At 39.8% G+C, this 18,938-nt stretch overlaps 2 protein-coding genes across 4 annotated transcripts; one reads left to right on the top strand and one right to left on the bottom strand.

Moving 5' to 3' along the window:
• Positions 1-1,642: 1,642 nt before the first annotated feature.
• On the top strand, positions 1,643-16,873 carry LOC102683310 (steroid 17-alpha-hydroxylase/17,20 lyase-like). 3 transcript variants are annotated; one of them, XM_069189157.1, is made up of 9 exons: positions 1,643-1,727; positions 9,368-9,502; positions 10,748-10,886; positions 11,126-11,355; positions 11,448-11,534; positions 12,049-12,258; positions 13,662-13,831; positions 14,119-14,222; positions 16,199-16,873. In XM_069189157.1, exons 1-9 carry the CDS (start codon positions 1,665-1,667, stop codon positions 16,459-16,461), a joined length of 1,401 nt encoding a protein of 466 aa, XP_069045258.1. In that variant the 5' UTR covers positions 1,643-1,664; the 3' UTR covers positions 16,462-16,873. The 3 variants fall into 3 exon arrangements, with proteins under 3 accessions (XP_069045258.1, XP_069045259.1, XP_069045257.1); XM_069189158.1 differs by lacking the exon at positions 1,643-1,727 and adding an exon at positions 5,936-6,016; XM_069189156.1 differs by lacking the exon at positions 1,643-1,727 and having other exon boundaries at positions 9,031-9,502.
• borcs7 (BLOC-1 related complex subunit 7) lies at positions 2,256-5,988 on the bottom strand. Its single transcript, XM_006630750.3, has 5 exons — positions 5,857-5,988; positions 5,254-5,316; positions 4,738-4,781; positions 4,609-4,629; positions 2,256-4,191 (listed from the first exon to the last, which is right to left on the bottom strand). The coding sequence occupies exons 1-5, from the start codon at positions 5,986-5,988 to the stop codon at positions 4,140-4,142; spliced, it is 312 nt and encodes a 103-aa protein (XP_006630813.1). The 3' UTR covers positions 2,256-4,139.
• Positions 16,874-18,938: the final 2,065 nt, after the last annotated feature.

Here is an 18,938-nt window from a genome sequence, read left to right as displayed (position 1 = left end):
ATACTGGAAACGTATTTTTTATTTTCACAAAACAGAAGTGAACATATATCTGAATTCTTTAATAAACTGTCATTATCCGTGTGTTTGTATTTACAGGGGTCTTATGGGCAAACATGAAGCGATGAGCTCACAGTCCTTCGTGTTTCCGGCCAGTCCTTGGTGTAGAATAGAGCATGAGGGCACACCTTGACCTCTGAAGACACAGATATGGGTGCCTGTGTTAGATCCTGAGGTGAAGTCGAGTCTTCTGCAGTCATGATCCAGACATGTTTGCTTGTCCTGCTCCATGAAGTTGCCCACCCGCCCGTCGAACAGCACAAACCACGAAACTCATCGCAATCATTAGTGCTGCGTTTGTGCCGGTCTGTGTCGCTGTAAGTAGCCTTTGTGGTGCTTTCGTTTCCGAGATATGGCGACTTGGGTTTTCGGGTAATCACGTGACTATCTAACCTGAAGTTTACAGGTTACAACAAACTTGGTAATCTAACTCCTGATTGTGATGAAAACAATGGGGACAATTTGTTTTCCGAGTCTGTCTGGTCGGGTGGGGTGGATGTTTCAATATATTTCAATATAGCGCCTTTTCCTGGCTGTGACGTCACTCTGTGACGTACAAAACAGCAAAGTCACGACCACCTGATCTTTCATCGTGATCTTTTGATCAGTTGACCCCAGCCTTACATGAATAAACAGTCTTACATTTAAGGAGGAGTTACTTTGTTAGTTCATTAGGTTAGGTGTTTTCTTTTAATTTTTAACCATGTTCTCGAAAATAATTTCTTGTCTACTCCTTTCATTGGTACAGTTTCCAAATTACCGCTGGTACAACACGAGAGCCCATATTCACATTTATAGGTATTAGTTTCAAGATCGATATAATTTAACAATAAAAACCAAAATTGAAAGCACGAGCATAATAATATATAATGATCATAGGCTTTACATTTCTATTCAAGCAGAAGGTGTTTCCCCTACCTTAAATATACGATTAAAATTGTTCAAATACCATGTATTCATTACAGAAAGCAGCGGAGACAGTTATATTGCAAATAAAAATGTACTTCGAAGAGTGCGGGACATGGTGAATCAATAAGATGTAGTTATTTTGCCAATAAGTAAAGCATTTAAAAAATAGATTCTCATTGTCAGTAAACAAGGCGATCCACCTGGCACCGCTGGCTCGAACAGTTCTCAGACCCGTGATTGGCTAAACCCCCGAACAGTTCGGGCCGCGATTGGGTGAAGAGGGAGATTCGACACTCTGATTGGATAAAGCGCCGCAGCGGAAGTTCCGAGAACATGTAGATACATAGGTGATGGATGTTCTTATTGGTATATGATATGGCGTACCTCCGACAAAACGCCCACCCCCGTGTCGCGACATAGAGCCCACATCGCATATGACAAACGCCCCCCCGCGCCCATGTCGCATATCGCGATATGGCATACCCCCCCCCCCGACAATATGCCCCGCCCCCCATCTCAGGATATGCTGACCCCATGTTGCGACACAAAGTACATATATCGCGACATGTCTTATCTGGGTGTCCTGGTATGAGACCTTTGTTGCGACAGCGGTGCCAGGGTGACATAAAAGCAAGGTGCCAGTCGTAATATACACTACCAGGATATACATGCGATATACATGGGGTCCCTATCATAACATGCTGCAGAGGTCTTGTCGCGATGGTATCCCACAGTTACGCATTTGGCAACAGCGTGTCACGGTAAGCTAAGAAAAGGAATAAGTGCCTTAGAAAATAAAACCCATAGATCTTAAAATCACGGTTATTTTACATACAACCACAGGTTTGTGTCATATATGGTTAACTTGTTGGCATGCATCACCTTAGTATTATTCACATCTAAGGAGGCTCATATGTTTATGGATATTGATTGTCTTTCAAATGTTAAGGGTACGAGCTAAGCTGTAACAGAGCACTTGAACTCGGCAGACGGGGTCACTGGAGGTCAAAGTCAGGGACGTCACGACCCCGATAAACAAGGCGCTATATCTCGGAAACGAAAGCGGCACAAACGCTTCTTTCAACGGCACATAGCACTAACGAATGAGATGGGTTTAATTGTTTGTGCTGGCTGGAAGTTTGGGCAACTTCACAGAGCTCCACCTGTCTTCTAACTGCTTCTTCTAGTTTCAGGTATCTTACAAGGTCTTGTGCATCACATAAAGAGTATCGGCGAAGATTCATAGCAATGGACAGGCAATATAATCAAAAAATAAAATGACCTCACAGTAATGTTTTAATAATTTATTCATATTATCATCATCATTAAATCAACATTAGCTACAATGTACTTCTAAAAATAGACTAAATCATTATTTACAGGTATTTCCACTGTAAATTTAAAGTGATGTGTGGGTATTTACTTGGATGCATTTAATACTAAGCTTACGACAATGTAAACCCTCATAACCAATGAAAATTGAGTTGTCCATCATCAGAAGATTGCTACTCACACGGTAAGTGTTGAGAAGTAAATCTACCACCCACCCATTTTCTAACCACTTCATCAAATTTAGGATCATGGTTGAACCCCACCAGTCTATCACAGGGCATACACATTCACACCACGGCCACATTTCTCAGAAGCCAATTAACCTTATATAGATACCCCATATGTTATTGGACTACAGGAGGAAACCACAGCACCCAGAAGAAAGCCACATGAACATGGGTAGAACACAGTTGTGCACTTTGAGAGGAGTTTCCAGAAAACCGCCCTGTAAGTATAAGGAATGATCATTTTTGTATAAATCCATACAGATATTGAACCCAAGGCCCCAGTGCTGCTCCACTGTGCCTCCCAAGTTACATCTCACTTAATATTTTTGAAAATGTACATTTAAAAAAAACGAAAATCCTGTTTTTCCAAAGAACCACCACACCAATTAGAATAAATTCACCTTTTCCATTCCACTTTTATTCCCCCCTCCCCCAAAGATACACTTACACTGCATAAAGCTGTTCCAGTAGTATTTAGTGGTACAAGTAATAATATGCAGATAAATATTCCAGAACTATTAAAGTTTTATCACCTCATGCGATTTATTAAAACACTTATCTGAGGCCAGAGAGGAAGCTTGCATTTTCACACACGTGACAGGGACTGAAGGAACAAGGTTTTCTGTGGAAAAATTCTGTGGAATGTTTTTCATCAAGGTCTTCTCCCTGGATCAGCCTCATTTTCTATTAACTGGAGCTTCACACTTTCTTAACGGCCTTGATTTTGATCCCTTTGATGTTTTCAACAGCAAAATGTTTCCAGTAGTTTCTGTTACCCACACATCTTGAATTAGTACTTCTTTCCAACTTTCATAAAAAAATCCTTGTGCTGCATTTATTGTTCAGAAACATCAGATCAGTAGAATTTGATAGGACTTTCACGTGTATATTGTACCTTTATAGTGCAAATATTAAACATTAATTTAATTGCCATGAATATAAAACACTGCAAATGAACACTGTAATGTGAATCACTCAGTGTATTGAACTGTAGAATTTCATTTTTTTTCACCTGATTCTTATATCTGCTATGTTGGGGTTCCTACAGTAACCAAGCTGCTCTCAACAGTGTGGAGTAAAGATGAAGGGACCACTCTTACTCCCTGTGAGATGGGTAATTTAGCTAAGCCAACCAACATGTTTTTAAGAGGTGGGAGAAAATTTTTAAAAGCCCAGCCAAGCCTTAACCAAACAGGAAGAGCATGACAAAACCCAGAATTCCTAATTATGACATGTGCAGTGCTCACAGTATTTTTAACAACTGTTAAAAAAACTTGGCTCTTTTTTTTTTACATTAGATTTTCATCATAGGCAATGACATGACTGTTTTCCATGTCACAAGGGACCAAGTACAACTACGTAATATTAGCTCTTTTGATTAAAAAAACAATAGTGCAAAAAGCTTACTCAACTGCATTATTTCAACATTTTGGGTTCTTAGGGTTCCACAAACATGAAGAACCACAAAACGTTGCAGAAAGATGAAACTCAGTCCTAATATCCAGGCTGTAAAATGCCACCAACCCTGTCTAGTGGATAGTGACAATTCCTTCTGAGTGCATTCTTGGTATTACAAAGGCTGCCCCATTTGAATGATGGCTCCCAATTGCATGCTTATTTTAGCAAATGTATTAACTGATCCTGAAGGTTTCTGGAGTGTTCAACACTGTAAAAAGATAAAAATATCCTATTATATTAGTAACTTTGGATTCTTACAACAATAAAAAGAACTCCGACCTTAAAGTGGGTATTTATTCATCATTTAAGCAGACGAAAGGAAGACAATAACAGAATGCTTACAAAATACAGACTAAAGCAGATACTGGTATTACAAAATAAAACTGATGTTTTACAGACATCGAGCCATTAAACTAATAATTGTAATAATTAGCATTGCCAGCTATTTCTTATAAAGACATTAAAATTAAGGTCACACAATTTATGAAACAACGGCATTACAAAGTAATGGCATAGAAAAAGTCATTTAATAGCAGTATGTACAATATGTTCCTGTTTTTTATCTCTGAATTATAGCTAGCGATCTAAAACATCTATTTTATGTGACAAAGAGACTTTTACTTACTTTTTCTGGATGGCTTCTTGCCTGATTGATAAAAAGTAAAATTGTTTAACATTAACTGCATCATCCAATAATTAAATTAACAAATACTCACATATTGCTCAAACTCTCTTGCTGTAAAGGCTTACTTACTGATATTGCAAGTGGGTGGTTATAATGGACATTTTTCTCAGACTCTGCAGAAACAAAACATAATGAACATTATTCTATAATTAGCATTGGCAGCTTCATTTATACAGTCTTTTGAAGCTTCTGTACCTTATTCCTACTAATGGTCCAATGACAGTTTTCTTTAATACTAATAAATCCCTTTAAAACAGTTGGAAAATAAGTAAAACAACTGTAGAGATACTTTACCAAGTGTCATAGCTAACCAACATTTGCCAGAATTGCCCATATATAAGTTGACGTGCTGCACATTAGAATAAAGGTGCTCAAGATAACTGAAATAAAAGAGCTGAATGCCCAGTACATTAAGTACTACATAAAAAACAATTAGCTTAGTTAAATTAAAAATAGAGCTTTGTTGCCCCCTCATCTAAAATTGGCTTTTAAAAGTCTATTTTATAAGCCAATGTTAGCTATCTTGCATTGACTTACAAATACAACAGCCAATTTTTTTTTTTACAGTTCTTGCTTCAAGCTTACATCCTCCGAGTGCAGTATGGCGTCCTCTTGCATCACCATGTTGCGCGCCGCCTGCCCCAGGAGCTAGAACACAAGAGGTTACTCTGTGACGCTTGGCATTATTAATGCATCTGGTCACCATTCGTAATAATAACGTGGCTGGATGACAGGCACCGCAAGAGAGGAGTTCGTACCAAATACCGCAACCATTATCTATTAACTTATATGAATAAGCACTATCGGTGTATAATGTTTTAAACCGTAGAAGCTGTATATTAAGACGTCTTTCTGAAATCATTCACATTTGCAGAGAGAAACGTTAACCACAGATGACCAGCTAGTATACTGATCCCCAAATTGACACCTAAATGAAAAGAGGCAGCTGCTGTCACGTCAGTCCCTGACATCAACAAACCAGTGATTTATGCCAACAAGCGCAGGCCCGTCGTTGTCTCTAAATCCACATAATAAATAAGATGACGTATATTTTTGGTGCATTTAACTAATTAATAGCAATTTAGCACTGCAAGTTACTGCTTGCCCAAGCAGACGGCATTACCACACAACAAAATCATACCGATTCAGGTAAAATGTGAAGTCCTTACCACTAATTTGACTCCTTACCTCCTGGCTGCGAGACCCCTTCAGGACCTGACGAGTGAGAGCGATCACGTCTCCGCTGCAGGAGCTCACTTTTTCGGATAACAAACCTTTCACTGACTGGCCGAAGCGGGGCTGCGGTTCAGGAGAAGCCATTTTTAAACCGGAAGAGCTAGAAAAGACGGTGAGACAACTGGGACAAACTGCACAGCGTATTTAAAATCGCGAAATGGCAGTTCAATAGTGAGCTGTAGAAAAAGCACAGGTCTAATGTCATTTTTGCCATCTTGTTTTTCCTACAGGCAGCAATATATGACTCGTCACTTTTTACTACCTACCTGCACTGAAGCATTGTTTGAAAATATGGATAATCATAACCTTATCTTGTCCAAAAGAATAAGTAATACTGGAGTAATATGTTTGCTTTAGTGACATACTATTTCTATTGAATAAATAACTAAATACATAATTCATGCATGTATCATAGTCTTCAGAGTACATATACAATCACACTTTGGGTGTTTATGGATTAATCCGGCACAATTTGACACCTTTCGTCTTCTGTCATTAATATTCTACCTTACATATTGAATTTAACAGAGTAGCATTATTTGAAGCTTTGTAGTTTGTCTGGTTTTGTACAAACATTGATACAATCTTAGATGAGTCAAATAAGCATGAACATGATTAATTTGTATAACATTAAAAGTCACATATATAGTAACTTCAGCAGTACTGAAGGGGAGCTTGAGCCTAAACCAGCAAGCAACAGGCAGGGCAGGATACACCCTGGATGGGACACAAAACCATCACAATGCAAACACAGACACGCACACACTCATATCAGTGCCAATTTTCCAAGAAGCCAATTAACCTACTAGTATGTCTTTGGACTGTGGGAGGGAACATGAACACCCAGTAGAAACCCACACAAACACAGGGAGAACATACAAACTCCACACAGACAGTACCCCAGGAATTCAACCCAGTGCCCCAGCACTGTGAGGTAGTGCTTAATACTGCGCCACCACCAGCCTAGAAAAGATTACTTCCAAAATGGAAAACCAAATGTCATCCAGCACTCTCAGTATAATTAATACTGGACCATCTTGAAAAAAGTGCTGTTTCGCCACTTTTTGGTTTATAATAAAAGAATGAATGCTACAACTGAAAACAAGTTATGGATGTTTAGAATGTTAAGGACTACCTGATGTAGAGTGGATTTTTAATTTTTGATTTCCCGTGGCTTTTAATTGTTTGTATTTTATATTAAAGAAGAGGTGTTAGTGGGGCCAGCGGGGGGCGCTCACCCTGCGGTCCATGTGGGTCCTAATGCCCCAGTATAGTGACGGGGACACTATACTGTAAACAGGCGCCGTCCTTCGGATGAGACGTAAAACCGAGGTCCTGACTCTCTGTGGTCATTAAAAATCCCAGGGCGCTTCTCGAAAAGAGTAGGGGTGTAACCCCGGTGTCCTGGCCAAATTTCCAATTGGCCCTTACTAATCATGGCCTCCTAATAATCCCCCTCTATGAATTGGCTACATTACTCTGCTCTCCTCCCCACTGATAGCTGATGTGTGGTGAGCGTTCTGGCGCACTATGGCTGCCGTCGCATCATCCAGGTGGATGCTGCACATTGGTGGTGGTGGAGGGGAGTCCCCATTACCTGTAAAGCACTTTGAGTGGAGTGTCCAGAAAAGCGCTATATAAGTGTAAGCAATTATTATTATTATTATTATTATTATTATTATTATTATTATTAAATACATTAAAACATGTAAATCCTCTACACAAAGCTTTATTTTCTCAAGAATTGACCCGGAATTTATGTTAAGATATGATTAAGTTTAGGAAAACTTATTTTGTATAGTTGTATAGTTGTATACTTTGTATAAGTTCTAAATGAAATATGCTTGAGTGTAATGTCCACTATATTATGTTAGACTTACTGTTATCATCACCTAGGTGAGTACTACATTTCAGTGTTGGATAGTGATCTTCTCCTTAATGAGATCACTATACAAATCCTTTTCATTCCACATCCAATTATAAAATAAGAAATCTTGTTCCCTGGTAGCCAGCACCTCTTATAATCGTCTGTTGACCCAATAACTGCAGTCCGCACAAAACTAATCTCTGTTCTTTTTCAGTATGTAAAATGTCTGAATCAATAAGGCTCTGAGGCACTACTCAAAACAGAACAGTGATTGAAAATAAAACAAAACCAGATCAATCTCCTTTAACAACTAACACATTACACTAAAGCATTGTCTCCTTTAACATCAAGGATGCTGGTGAATTTAAATTTGAATTTGCCTCTGAACATTGCATTTCACTGCTGATGTTCTTGCATGTTTGACCCAGGACATTTTAATCTGAGGGTATTTGCATCCAATGCAATGTTAAAGAAGGATTTTTTTCTTTTTTTCAAAGCACTTTCTTAAATGTAAATTACGCGTAGATTTGAAAAACTTACAATGTCCTTGAACACAAAGCACCACCCAAACATTGAAATGGAGTCCATTTCCCTTCTGATAAGAAAGTGGAACATAATAGGACAGGTTTGAATCTATTGCAATAACACAAAACCCAGACACTTGTCACTTTTGACCTGCGGCATACAACATTCTGCTCTGTCTTTATCTGTCTCATCCTTTGAACCTCTTGCTTTCTCATCTGGACTCTCTCCCTATTCTTCTCTTCCAGTTACGTTCTCAGCATCATTCCTACCATGGAATTGCTGTCTATTATTTTGATCAAACGTTCCTCGTAAGGAAAAAGCTATACATGCTATGAACATGAATGGAAAGCCAAACATTTGAACACATTTTTATTCAGTAATCACAGTAGGAAAACTGCATGTTACCTATTTTCCCCTTGAAGAGAATAACGATACGTTAACAGCACATATTATCACAGCAAACTTTTGTTTCTGATTGTCGGTTGTTTGTTCATTGGCCTGCACCTACAGGTGCTTCGTCTTTGGTTAATAGATGATTAAAGGGAAGACTGCAGTGCGATTTGAAAAACGAATAATTGAAAATAATAAGTTTGTGTATTTTTGCAGACTCCCACATATTTGGTGATAAGAACTACACTATCAGCTTCTTAGTATCGTTTGGCATCCGCGACTAAAGGCAACAATTGGCTGTGGTCAAGGCAATGACATTGAGAGAAACACTTAAAATTCCTTTGTCGATGCATTCCCCTTCAGGGGGTGTCAGTCCGCAGCTCCTACCACCCGATGAGACTATTATCCGTGCATGAACAGTGAATAACGTCGGAAGTACATTAAATTCCCGCTCCCGTTGCAACTACTGACAGAGTACCTCTGGAGCACTTCTTGACCACCATGGAGTGTGTCCTTTTCATCTTGCTGGTCGTCACAGTGGCCCTGGCTGTATTCATTTTAAAAGGAAAGATCGAGAGGGCATGGGCCGGCGACAGAAGTCCGCCCAGCTTGCCCTGCCTGCCCGTCATCGGGAGTCTTCTCAGCCTGAGGAGCGAGCTCATGCCGCACCTTCTCTTCCAGGACCTACAGAAGAAATACGGTGCTACCTATTCCCTTTGGATGGGCTCCCACCATGTGGTGGTAGTCAATAACTATCAGGAGGCCAAGGAGGTGCTTCTAAAGAAAGGCAAAACCTTTGCCGGCAGAGCCAGAACTGTGAGTTATAGATCCAAATCATTAATCGCGATCGGATATTAATATATGTTTCGAAACTAAGTAGCACAATCAACTACATTTATCAAAAATGCGAAGAAATTAACTTTCTGCATTGCATAACATGGACCTACAACACCATGCACATAAGTACCTGTATGTAAAGCGAACGATGTGCAACGAACATCTCATTATAATTAGCCTATTGGTAAAAGCTGTGGACTCGTGGCATTGTGACAATGATCATTTTAATAATTTATACGGTAGTTTATATGTTATGTGATAAGTTATATAGCTGAAATAAGTACAGAATGAATAAAAAAAAACGTTTTGCCAGGACTCAGAGCTTCAACCGACCATCTCAAATCATATGATAGTCGTAATTACTGGTAATCATAATGTCCGCACACCCCATATGCACTAGGTGCATATATTAACTTGACGGGTTGGTGATAAAAAAAAACTTTTTCGTTTTGTTTAGTATTTTATTAAAGTTTTGTTTTAGTTGTTTAGATTTACGGTAGTGTAGGTAGTGCAGAATGTTAAGACCTCGGAGAAATAAACAGGGTAAATAATTTCGTTCCATCTAACGCTATTTATTGTTTGCTGGGCACTGGATTATGTATATTGCGGATCTTCCGAACTGAACCAAGACTGTCCTAGGCAACTCTTATAGCCGCCCGATTTGTTAGTTTCACACATGCTGACTACGAATTTTAAAGCCTACATTTTCCTAAAATTGATACCTTTTAATGGCTTATTCAGTAATTAATATTAAGACGTGAGAAGCTATTTTGACTGTTTGATGGTACAGACCGCGAGAAACGATGCTACAGAGGTCTTCTTTTCCTGTAAATCACATATTATATTTTTAGGGTTCTGGCTTAAGATTTGACTGATGCATAGAAACGTTTACGCCCGTAGAAACACTTCAGATGGACACGAAACATCTTCCCACCATTGACAAACTATGCGTATTCGGCCGACATGGCAAAGTTTAGTTTAAAATCAACTATAAACGTAACACACTGTATGCACTGCAGTCATTACCTGAAGTCCTCAAGTACCGTTTTCAGTTTTAAAATAAACTGGCATTGTATTACAAGCGATATTGCAAATTCACATGTGTGCAAAACAAACAAACAGTTGTCCATTGTTTCCACTCCTCTAATTAAAACAGCAAGCACCGCCAGCAACAGCTGAATGCGAAAACGCCTCAATGTCTTTTAAGTACTGTATGTTCTGCAGGTGACCACAGACCTGCTGACAAGGGATGGCAAGGACATTGCCTTCGCCAATTACAGCCCCACCTGGAAGTTTCATCGCAAGATGGTGCACGCCGCACTGAACATGTTTGGAGAGGGATCCGCCCCTGTTGAGAAGATCAGTTGAGTAGCCCACACCTTTGCTCGGGACATGCTTGCCACTGACAAAACTCTTGCTAGGGAAGTGTAGTAAGGAAGGATATAAATCAGACACGAGTCCTATATTCAGAATATGCTGTTCATGACTTAGTAGATGATATTGTTTTTGAAATGGTGTTTTATATATATAGGACTCCAGTGCCACTGTGGAAGATTATCCATGATGCATATAGACCTTTCTAAACTGGTCCCTTTTCTCCAGTCTGCAGGGAGGCCAGTTCCATGTGTCAGACGCTGGTGGATCTGCAGGGCACTGCCCTCGACCTGGCGCCCGAACTGACCCGGGCTGTGACCAATGTGGTGTGTTCGCTCTGCTTCAGCAACTCCTACCAGCGTGGGGACCCTGAATTTGAAGCCATGCTCAAATACAGCCAAGGTATTGTGGACACTGTGGCTAAAGACAGCCTGGTGGACATCTTCCCCTGGTTACAGGTACGTGAAATTTCCCAAAACCATTTGCATGTACCTACAGTAGGCATTTTTCTTATACTCCAAGGTCTAACCTTAGCCTTTATTTACCCAAGATATTCCCCAATGAAGACCTTAAGATTCTGAAGCAGTGCATCGCAGTTCGAGACGACCTGCTGCAGAAGAAGTATGATGAACACAAGGTAGAGTCAGCAGTCCTGTAGCCAACCTTCAAGTCACACAAGATTTGGTGCCGTGAGGCATAAAACAGTAGTAATGAGCACTGAGTATGAGCATGTCCACTTGTGATAAAGAGCACTTTCCAGTTTAATTGTATTTCTACACTGACTACCACAAGAAAATTACCAGTTTGGTTCATTAATAATCATCCAACAGCCCTGCAAAGGCCTGTTTTCAAATATTTTTTTCCATATTTCAGTTCTTTAAAAGTGTACTAAATGTCTTTTTACAGAAGATAAGTTTTAGAATTAGAAGCTGTGTTGTTTTTTAAGTCATTAACACGTTAGGTATTATTAGCTATTTTCTCAGTCACTCAATTTAGAATTATGGAGATTTGTTTGCGGGGTTTAACCTAATATTTACTCCTGATTATGAATACAGACTCATTTTTCTGTCTTTCTGTGGGAGGGGGTAATGTTAAGCAGTAGTCGACCCTGACCCTAACCTTACCACTGTGTTGACTGTGCCCACCTGCAGGCTAGCTACAACGATGGCACACAACGGGACCTGCTGGACGCCCTGCTGCGGGCCAAACGCAGCTCAGAGAACAACAACACTCTAGCCCATGATGTGGGACTGACTGACGACCACTTGCTCATGACAGTGGGTGACATCTTTGGGGCTGGGGTGGAAACGACCACCACTGTGCTGAAATGGGCCATAGCCTATCTCATTCACCACCCACAGGTGAGCCTCGAGCTCATTCCAAAGACAGGAGAAACTCAATTGGCCTAAAGAACTCAATTCGTTTTAACCTTGTTACGGTAGTGGTTCTTTTAAGGCTGTTTAAATTTCAAAGTTTAAGTAAAACATTGATGGTAACCAGATCAGGAGTCCTCACAGCCAAAACTAAGAAAGCAAAAAGAAAATGCAGATAATTTGAAGACAACACTTAAACATTTTATTGAAACATGGGTGTAGAATTAACAGAAGATTAGGTTTAAGGGGATATTTTAGCCTAACCCTAGGTCAACTTTTAATCTGACCTTTGCTCCAGAACATTGTGAACCCCACACATTACTGAAGTTAATAATTTAGCAGAATGAGCCAACTGTGCAATCATCTGTATAAATTCAGAATACTGTCACTTGGCCCTACTCAGATACTGGCCACAAGAATTGTTCAATGAAGCACAAATCTTAAATTGTTTTCTAACTGTAAGAAAAGGTTTCTTTCAAAACATGGCTGGATGAGATTCCTGGATCAGTTAGCTACTAGCAGTCAAGTGGGTTAGATGGGCTGAATGGCCCCTCTTGTCAGTAAGCTTTGCTCATCACATTTAGGCTGAATTCATAATGAGGACCGTACAGTCATTTCTCTTTTTATGACAATTTACAAATTAGAACAGCTGTTAACCTTGGCAAACTGTTAACTTCGTACCACAAATCTGAAGTTGGACCTTGCTAGAGTTAAAACTGCCATTAAAGAACAACCTTAAATACTGTTATTATTGTAAGTCAAATGCCTTAACTAAGCTACCAAGGTAATGAGATGTATTTTGTAGATTAAGCATTGATGTGTCCAGGTACTTTTGACCAGTAAGTCTATAGCCATGGATAAGAAAAAATTGCTGGTGATTCCAAAGCAGTACTCAACAAAATCTTTTCTAATCAAAAGATTTTGATGATTGTATATGTTGTTTCTAACTATCTCTTTACTGAAAATATACTAAATGCAATGCAACCATACAATAAACTGAGCTCTAATAGATTCTGCCTTAAATCCTTAATATCATTGCCTACATAATACTTCCTCCGACTGATGAGGCTTTCTACTCTTCAACATCATACTCGGACTATAACACACCTTCACTTCCCAGGAGGGCAGCAGCAGAGATAATAACATGTGGAATAAACCAGGAGGCTACAACCCTGGTTCCAGATAGCCTTCTGTTTCTTTTTCCGTCTCCAGTATGAACTACATAATTGGATCAATCTGTTTCTTGACTGGGAGAAGTTGTCCTGCTGTCCAGAACTCTGCTCTCTTGCCATTTGAAGCTGCTTCTATAAACCCGGAGGCGTACGGCTCTCCAGTACCTGGGCTAAACAGAGCTATTTGGATTCAACAGCTGTATTGGTGTCTTCTCTCAGGTGCAGAAGAAGGTCCAGGAGGAGCTAGACAGTAAGATTGGGATGGACAGGCACCCCACGCTGAGCGACAGAGGGAACCTGCCCTACCTGGAAGCCACTATAAGAGAAGTTCTCAGAATCCGACCTGTGTCTCCTCTCCTCATCCCACATGTGGCCCTCTCAGACACCAGGTATCTCCTGATCCACAGGCAGCAAAAAAAAAAAAAACAATCATCAAGCAAGGAATCTGACTTGTCCTGATGGGAGGAACATCAAATCTTTTCCAAAGTATGACTGATGCCCCTGTCCCCCGCCCACAAAAGGCAAAACTGGCACAATATCAGCACTTTAACACTAAACACTGGTCAAAGACATCCCAAAACAATTAATGTCTGCAACACATTTACGTTACATACATAGGAAGATAGTGAGAGACTTAAAAAACACAATATTTAAAAAAATGTATTTATTTATACAGCATTGGCGATTACAATATTTGGAAAGGAACTCGAGTTATCATCAATCTTTGGTCACTACACCATGATGAGAAAGAGTGGAAAAACCCAGAGCTGTTCGATCCTGGTAAGTAACAGTAAAGGGTGAGGCACTTCACATTCTACATTTTGGCTTCAGAATTAAAGTAAACACAAGAAACTGACGATTCTCCTGATACACATTGACTGATTCTGAGCAATCAGCACTTGGTGCCCAGAGAGGGGGTACTTCCTGACACTAGTTCTTATGCTCCGTGGTGGCGTGTGGTGGTGGTTGGCACTGCTGCCTCATGGTTCCAGGGTGCAGGCTGTGTGGACTTCCTACTTTGGTGTATGAACGTGAACAGAGAGACTTTAGTGACACTCTAACCTAGCCTGGGCCGTTCTTAAAAGATTTTGGCAGTACCCAACCAGACACGTGTACCAAACTACCCAGCTTCATTATAAATCTAATTTAGAGCTCAAATTACCAGAATTTTAAAGAAATTACAACAAAGTAAGCCCTGGTGACTCCAATGAGCAAGGCATTCATGCACAAATGTAAACTCTAACCCTTTACATTTTATGCTGTAGAGGTAGTTCTCAATTTACATGGTAGTTGCACACAAAATTAAAAAAAGAAAATGCTTAAAACTGAAAATTAATTGCTCATAAAAACACATGGGAATAGGGGAGTGTGTTCCAGGTCCATTTCCAAACAGAGGATTAAACTCCCAATCAAAAACACATTTATTCATGTACGATGTTTATACAGTTGTACTAAAAATCATTTTTAAACTAATTACTTTTTGTAGATTGCCGATTAATATTTTGTTAAATCTTCAGTCCTTTTACTCTATGAACATTGTAAATTACATTTATTTTAAAGTCTCTCAAGTAACATTTCAATTATATTTCCAAATTTAGGTTTGACTTGATTAAGGTTGAAAAATGAGTTTTTAGTTGATTTATAAGACTTAAAATTAGTGAAGTTTTATTTACTAAGTATTTGCATTGTACTGTATCTTATTTAAACTCTATCTTTACAGTATCTTATTTTTATTTTAACACAGTTGCTTAGTTTGTATTATTTTCGAGTTCATATAATATAAACTGTCATTGCAGCTGTAAGAGTGCTGTAATTCCCTGTAAATTACCTCAAAAGTCAAAGGTCCTTCCAAAAAAATAGGTAGACAATTGTTCTCCAGCAATCCTTAAGTGAATAATTATAAAAGAGAGACTTGCGTGGGAATTTCACTACACCACAGGTGTTCCGAATCTCGTACACCAGAAAAAAAGGGTAGCTCTCGGAAACGAGACAGTCTGCATTTAGTCTCAGAAATAGCAGCTTGTGATATTTCTTCTCGTCAAACTAATGTTTCCTTCTTACTCCAGTAAGAAAAAACATGCCTTCAAAAATAGCACTGTGAAATTGTATCTTTGCTTTTCGGTATGTTATTTCAGAACAGATACACAACGCACTTTCATGCCAAACAGGCTTCATTCTCTACGCATTGTAATCACCTTTGTGAAAATAATATCTGTTCCACAAGGGGCAATTTTAATGAACCATTGCAGGCTTTAGTTGCCTAAGAGCAAGATTGCCACAAAAGTAAGGTTATGGGATATCTTCTAGAGATTTAGTAAACATGAGATGTTTGGTGGCTTGAAGACAGATTGCAAAACTGCTTATGTGTCACCCTATTGAACCCTGTTCAAGTGTTACATGTTGCTGACATGGCCAAGTGTGTTAAAGCAAGACCTAATTTGTCCAAAACGAAGAAAGAGTACACATTCTCATGGAGTTAAACCAAACTGTGCAAATTAAGAGCATGTAAATTGAGAACTACATAAAGTTGGGAGGTTGTAACTTGTTTTATGTACAGAAACTAACTATTCATAGTTTTCTGATAGTAACTTCTAAGGGGTTTCTCCTTCCTGATGTATACACTATAAAAAATGCACAAGTAACCAACTCTGTAGTCGGCATTAACACGTACCCTGACCAGTAGCAGCTGTAATTGCAATGTGCAGGTACAAAATGAGTTAAGGAACAAAACCTTTTATGTCGTTCTCCCGGAGCAGGTCGCTTCCTGGATGAGGGGAGTAGGGTGTACTCGCCCTCTGCCAGCTACATCCCGTTCGGGGCAGGGATCCGCGTGTGCCTCGGGGAAACCCTGGCCAAGATGGAACTGTTCCTCTTCCTGTCCTGGATCCTCCAGCGCTTCACTCTGGAGGTGCCACCTGATCAGCCCCTCCCTGACCTGCAGGGCAAATTCGGGGTCGTCCTCCAGATTCAGAAGTACCACGTGCACGCGAGACTCAGGAACGCTTGGGCCGAAGGCTAAGACCTGGTAGTACAGAGCGGGATATTATTTTGAAGGTGGGATGGTAGTAAGGACTGTTCTTTTTGTTGGTGCTGTGGGTTAACTTAGTCTTAAGATCTTAGGGAACTACTTTTTTTCCTTTTTTGCTCTTCATACTGGGTGCTATCTATTGCATATAACGACTCAGTTAACAGTCAGAGCTGTTTTTGTAGCAGGCTAGCTTCAACTTCCAGATCTTCAGTTCCCAATGGACTAAATCAACTGTTTTATTTGCCAAATTCTAAGGTTGTAACTATGCACATCCTTTTCATGTGTTAAGGTGTTTTTTTCCCCCATTTTATGATATTTTTATTAGAGGCATCCCTGGTGGTGTACGTCTGAATATTTGAAATGTTTTCTTGGAAGAATTAAAGGTTTCACACCGATTACATCATTCAGAATGTGGTCATTCTGCACATGAGGTTTTTGCACATGTGACCCTTCCTCCACCCAACAGGCAAATGTGATTCTGGAGATTTTCCAACGGTTTGCCTTCTAAAACAAATCTACTGTACATACAGGTAACTGGCATTAAGAAAGGAAACACTTGAGTAAACAAGGGATACAAAATAGATTGAAATAGGTGCTTCCACACAAGTGTGGCTCCTGAGTTATTTAAGCACTGACCCTTCCATGCATTAGTCTTGTAGAAAAATGCTGGCCAGGCCCAGTTTTCCATTATTTTGGCTACAAAAGCTAGAAGAAGAGCTCTCAGTGACTCTAAAGAGAGCAGTGGTTGCTGAGGCACGTTTGGCAGGAGCGTCAGAGAAGAAGACTCAACTTGCTGATGTTTCAGAAGGAAAAGGTGGCTGCCGACGTGTTGGTGGTCCAGTGTCCGATGAAGAAGCTATTTCGTTGGTGTTTCCTTTATTTTAGCAGTATTTGTTGTATTTTGCTACTTTGTTGTACAAATGAGCTAATTTCTTTAAAGATAAGGTGCGAGCAAATTTTCTATACAAAGTCCATGAAAATTCAGCTTCAACACTGTAAGCAAATTATAGAGATTTCCATTTTGCAGAATGACAATGTTACAACAAATACTGCTCCATTCAAATGGGGGTCACAAGTCTGCTGAATGTTCCTTTGTAATAAGTCAGCAGTTTGTCATCACTGGTTTGCATCTTTACTAGGATTCATAAGAATCCAGATGCATCAGGGATTAACGGTGGCCATCGGTGCATTGATGCATTAACACCACATTGTTCAATTGTTTGGGAAAGACATATTAGCAGACAGTCCATATACACAGGATATGGACTGTCCATGGTACCAGGTTGTAGGCTTTAATGTACAAAGTTACCTGTGGGAAGACAACTCAAAAATATTGTTTTGCTTCTACTTGTGTTCCAAGTCTCAATACGAGCTCACAACAGTGCCTAATCTTCTCTACCAAAAACCTTTAGAAGATGAAGATTAAACTTCCAACGCAATGTTTTTAGCCAAATCCAGCACCTGCCTTTACACTGGGGTTCTTCAACCATGGTCCTGGAGACCCCCAGTCTAGTGCGTTTCATAAGGCACCTCTTAATCATCAACTTCCAGATTTGGACCAATTTTGTGATCCATGAAGCAAATGTAAATTTGAAAATTTGAAACCAAAAGTCAACCTTTCAGCACTCGAAGACCTGAGGCCCCTTGAACAGATTGGCTTAATTCAGCCATAAGTGTTGGTAATCTTTAGAAAGCGGAGACCTTTGAGACAAACACGATTGGGTTTCTCAAGAGCCTGAACAGGATTCCATGCATTACAGTCTCTGCTTTTCACTGCAAGTAACAGTTGTGAAAATCAAAACCATTATTAATCATAGAGCTCAACCAAGATCAGATCACTTCTGAGCAAAGACGCATCTTGTTCCAGCTTTATACTAAAACAGTAGTTCAGGTGGGTAGCTGCGTCGGCATGCGTAGGCTGCAAAGGAATAAGTAATAGGTTTATTCCATGCTGAAGAAGGCTCCACGGCCAAAACGTTGTGTTTTCTATCTTCTTATTTTCAGCATGGATTAAACCTATTACATGTTCCTTTATACTAAAACTGCTGGTTGTGTATTCAGATCTGAGTTATACTACAAATGAATCACTCTCAATCTGTTCCTTAACCTGAGCTACAGTACAGAGCTACAGTCTTTTCCAATTTTGACAATACCTACTTGCATAATCCTATGTCTGCTTCAGCAAGAGACACAAATGCTCCTTTTATGCTAACAGGAAACTAGACATCCTTAAACGGCCCTGAAGCCTGAGTAACCGCATACCCCGTGCATGGGGGCAAGATGTACAGAACTACGTTGGACCACTGTAAAGGGGGATGTTGAACATGACGCTCCTCGCAATGACAAAACTGCAAAATGCATTTCAGAGCATTTAGATATCCAACTGAAAGATTTAAGTAACTGGGAACAGTCAAATTTAGTCCGGCTCCATCTACTACAGGCTTTATATAACAGTATGCTAGGGGAAC

Source organism: Lepisosteus oculatus, chromosome 4 (genome assembly GCF_040954835.1).
Source record: "Lepisosteus oculatus isolate fLepOcu1 chromosome 4, fLepOcu1.hap2, whole genome shotgun sequence".
NCBI lineage: Eukaryota > Metazoa > Chordata > Actinopteri > Semionotiformes > Lepisosteidae > Lepisosteus > Lepisosteus oculatus.
Note: the sequence above shows the minus strand (reverse complement) of the source record. Positions and strands in the feature narration are given on the sequence as shown.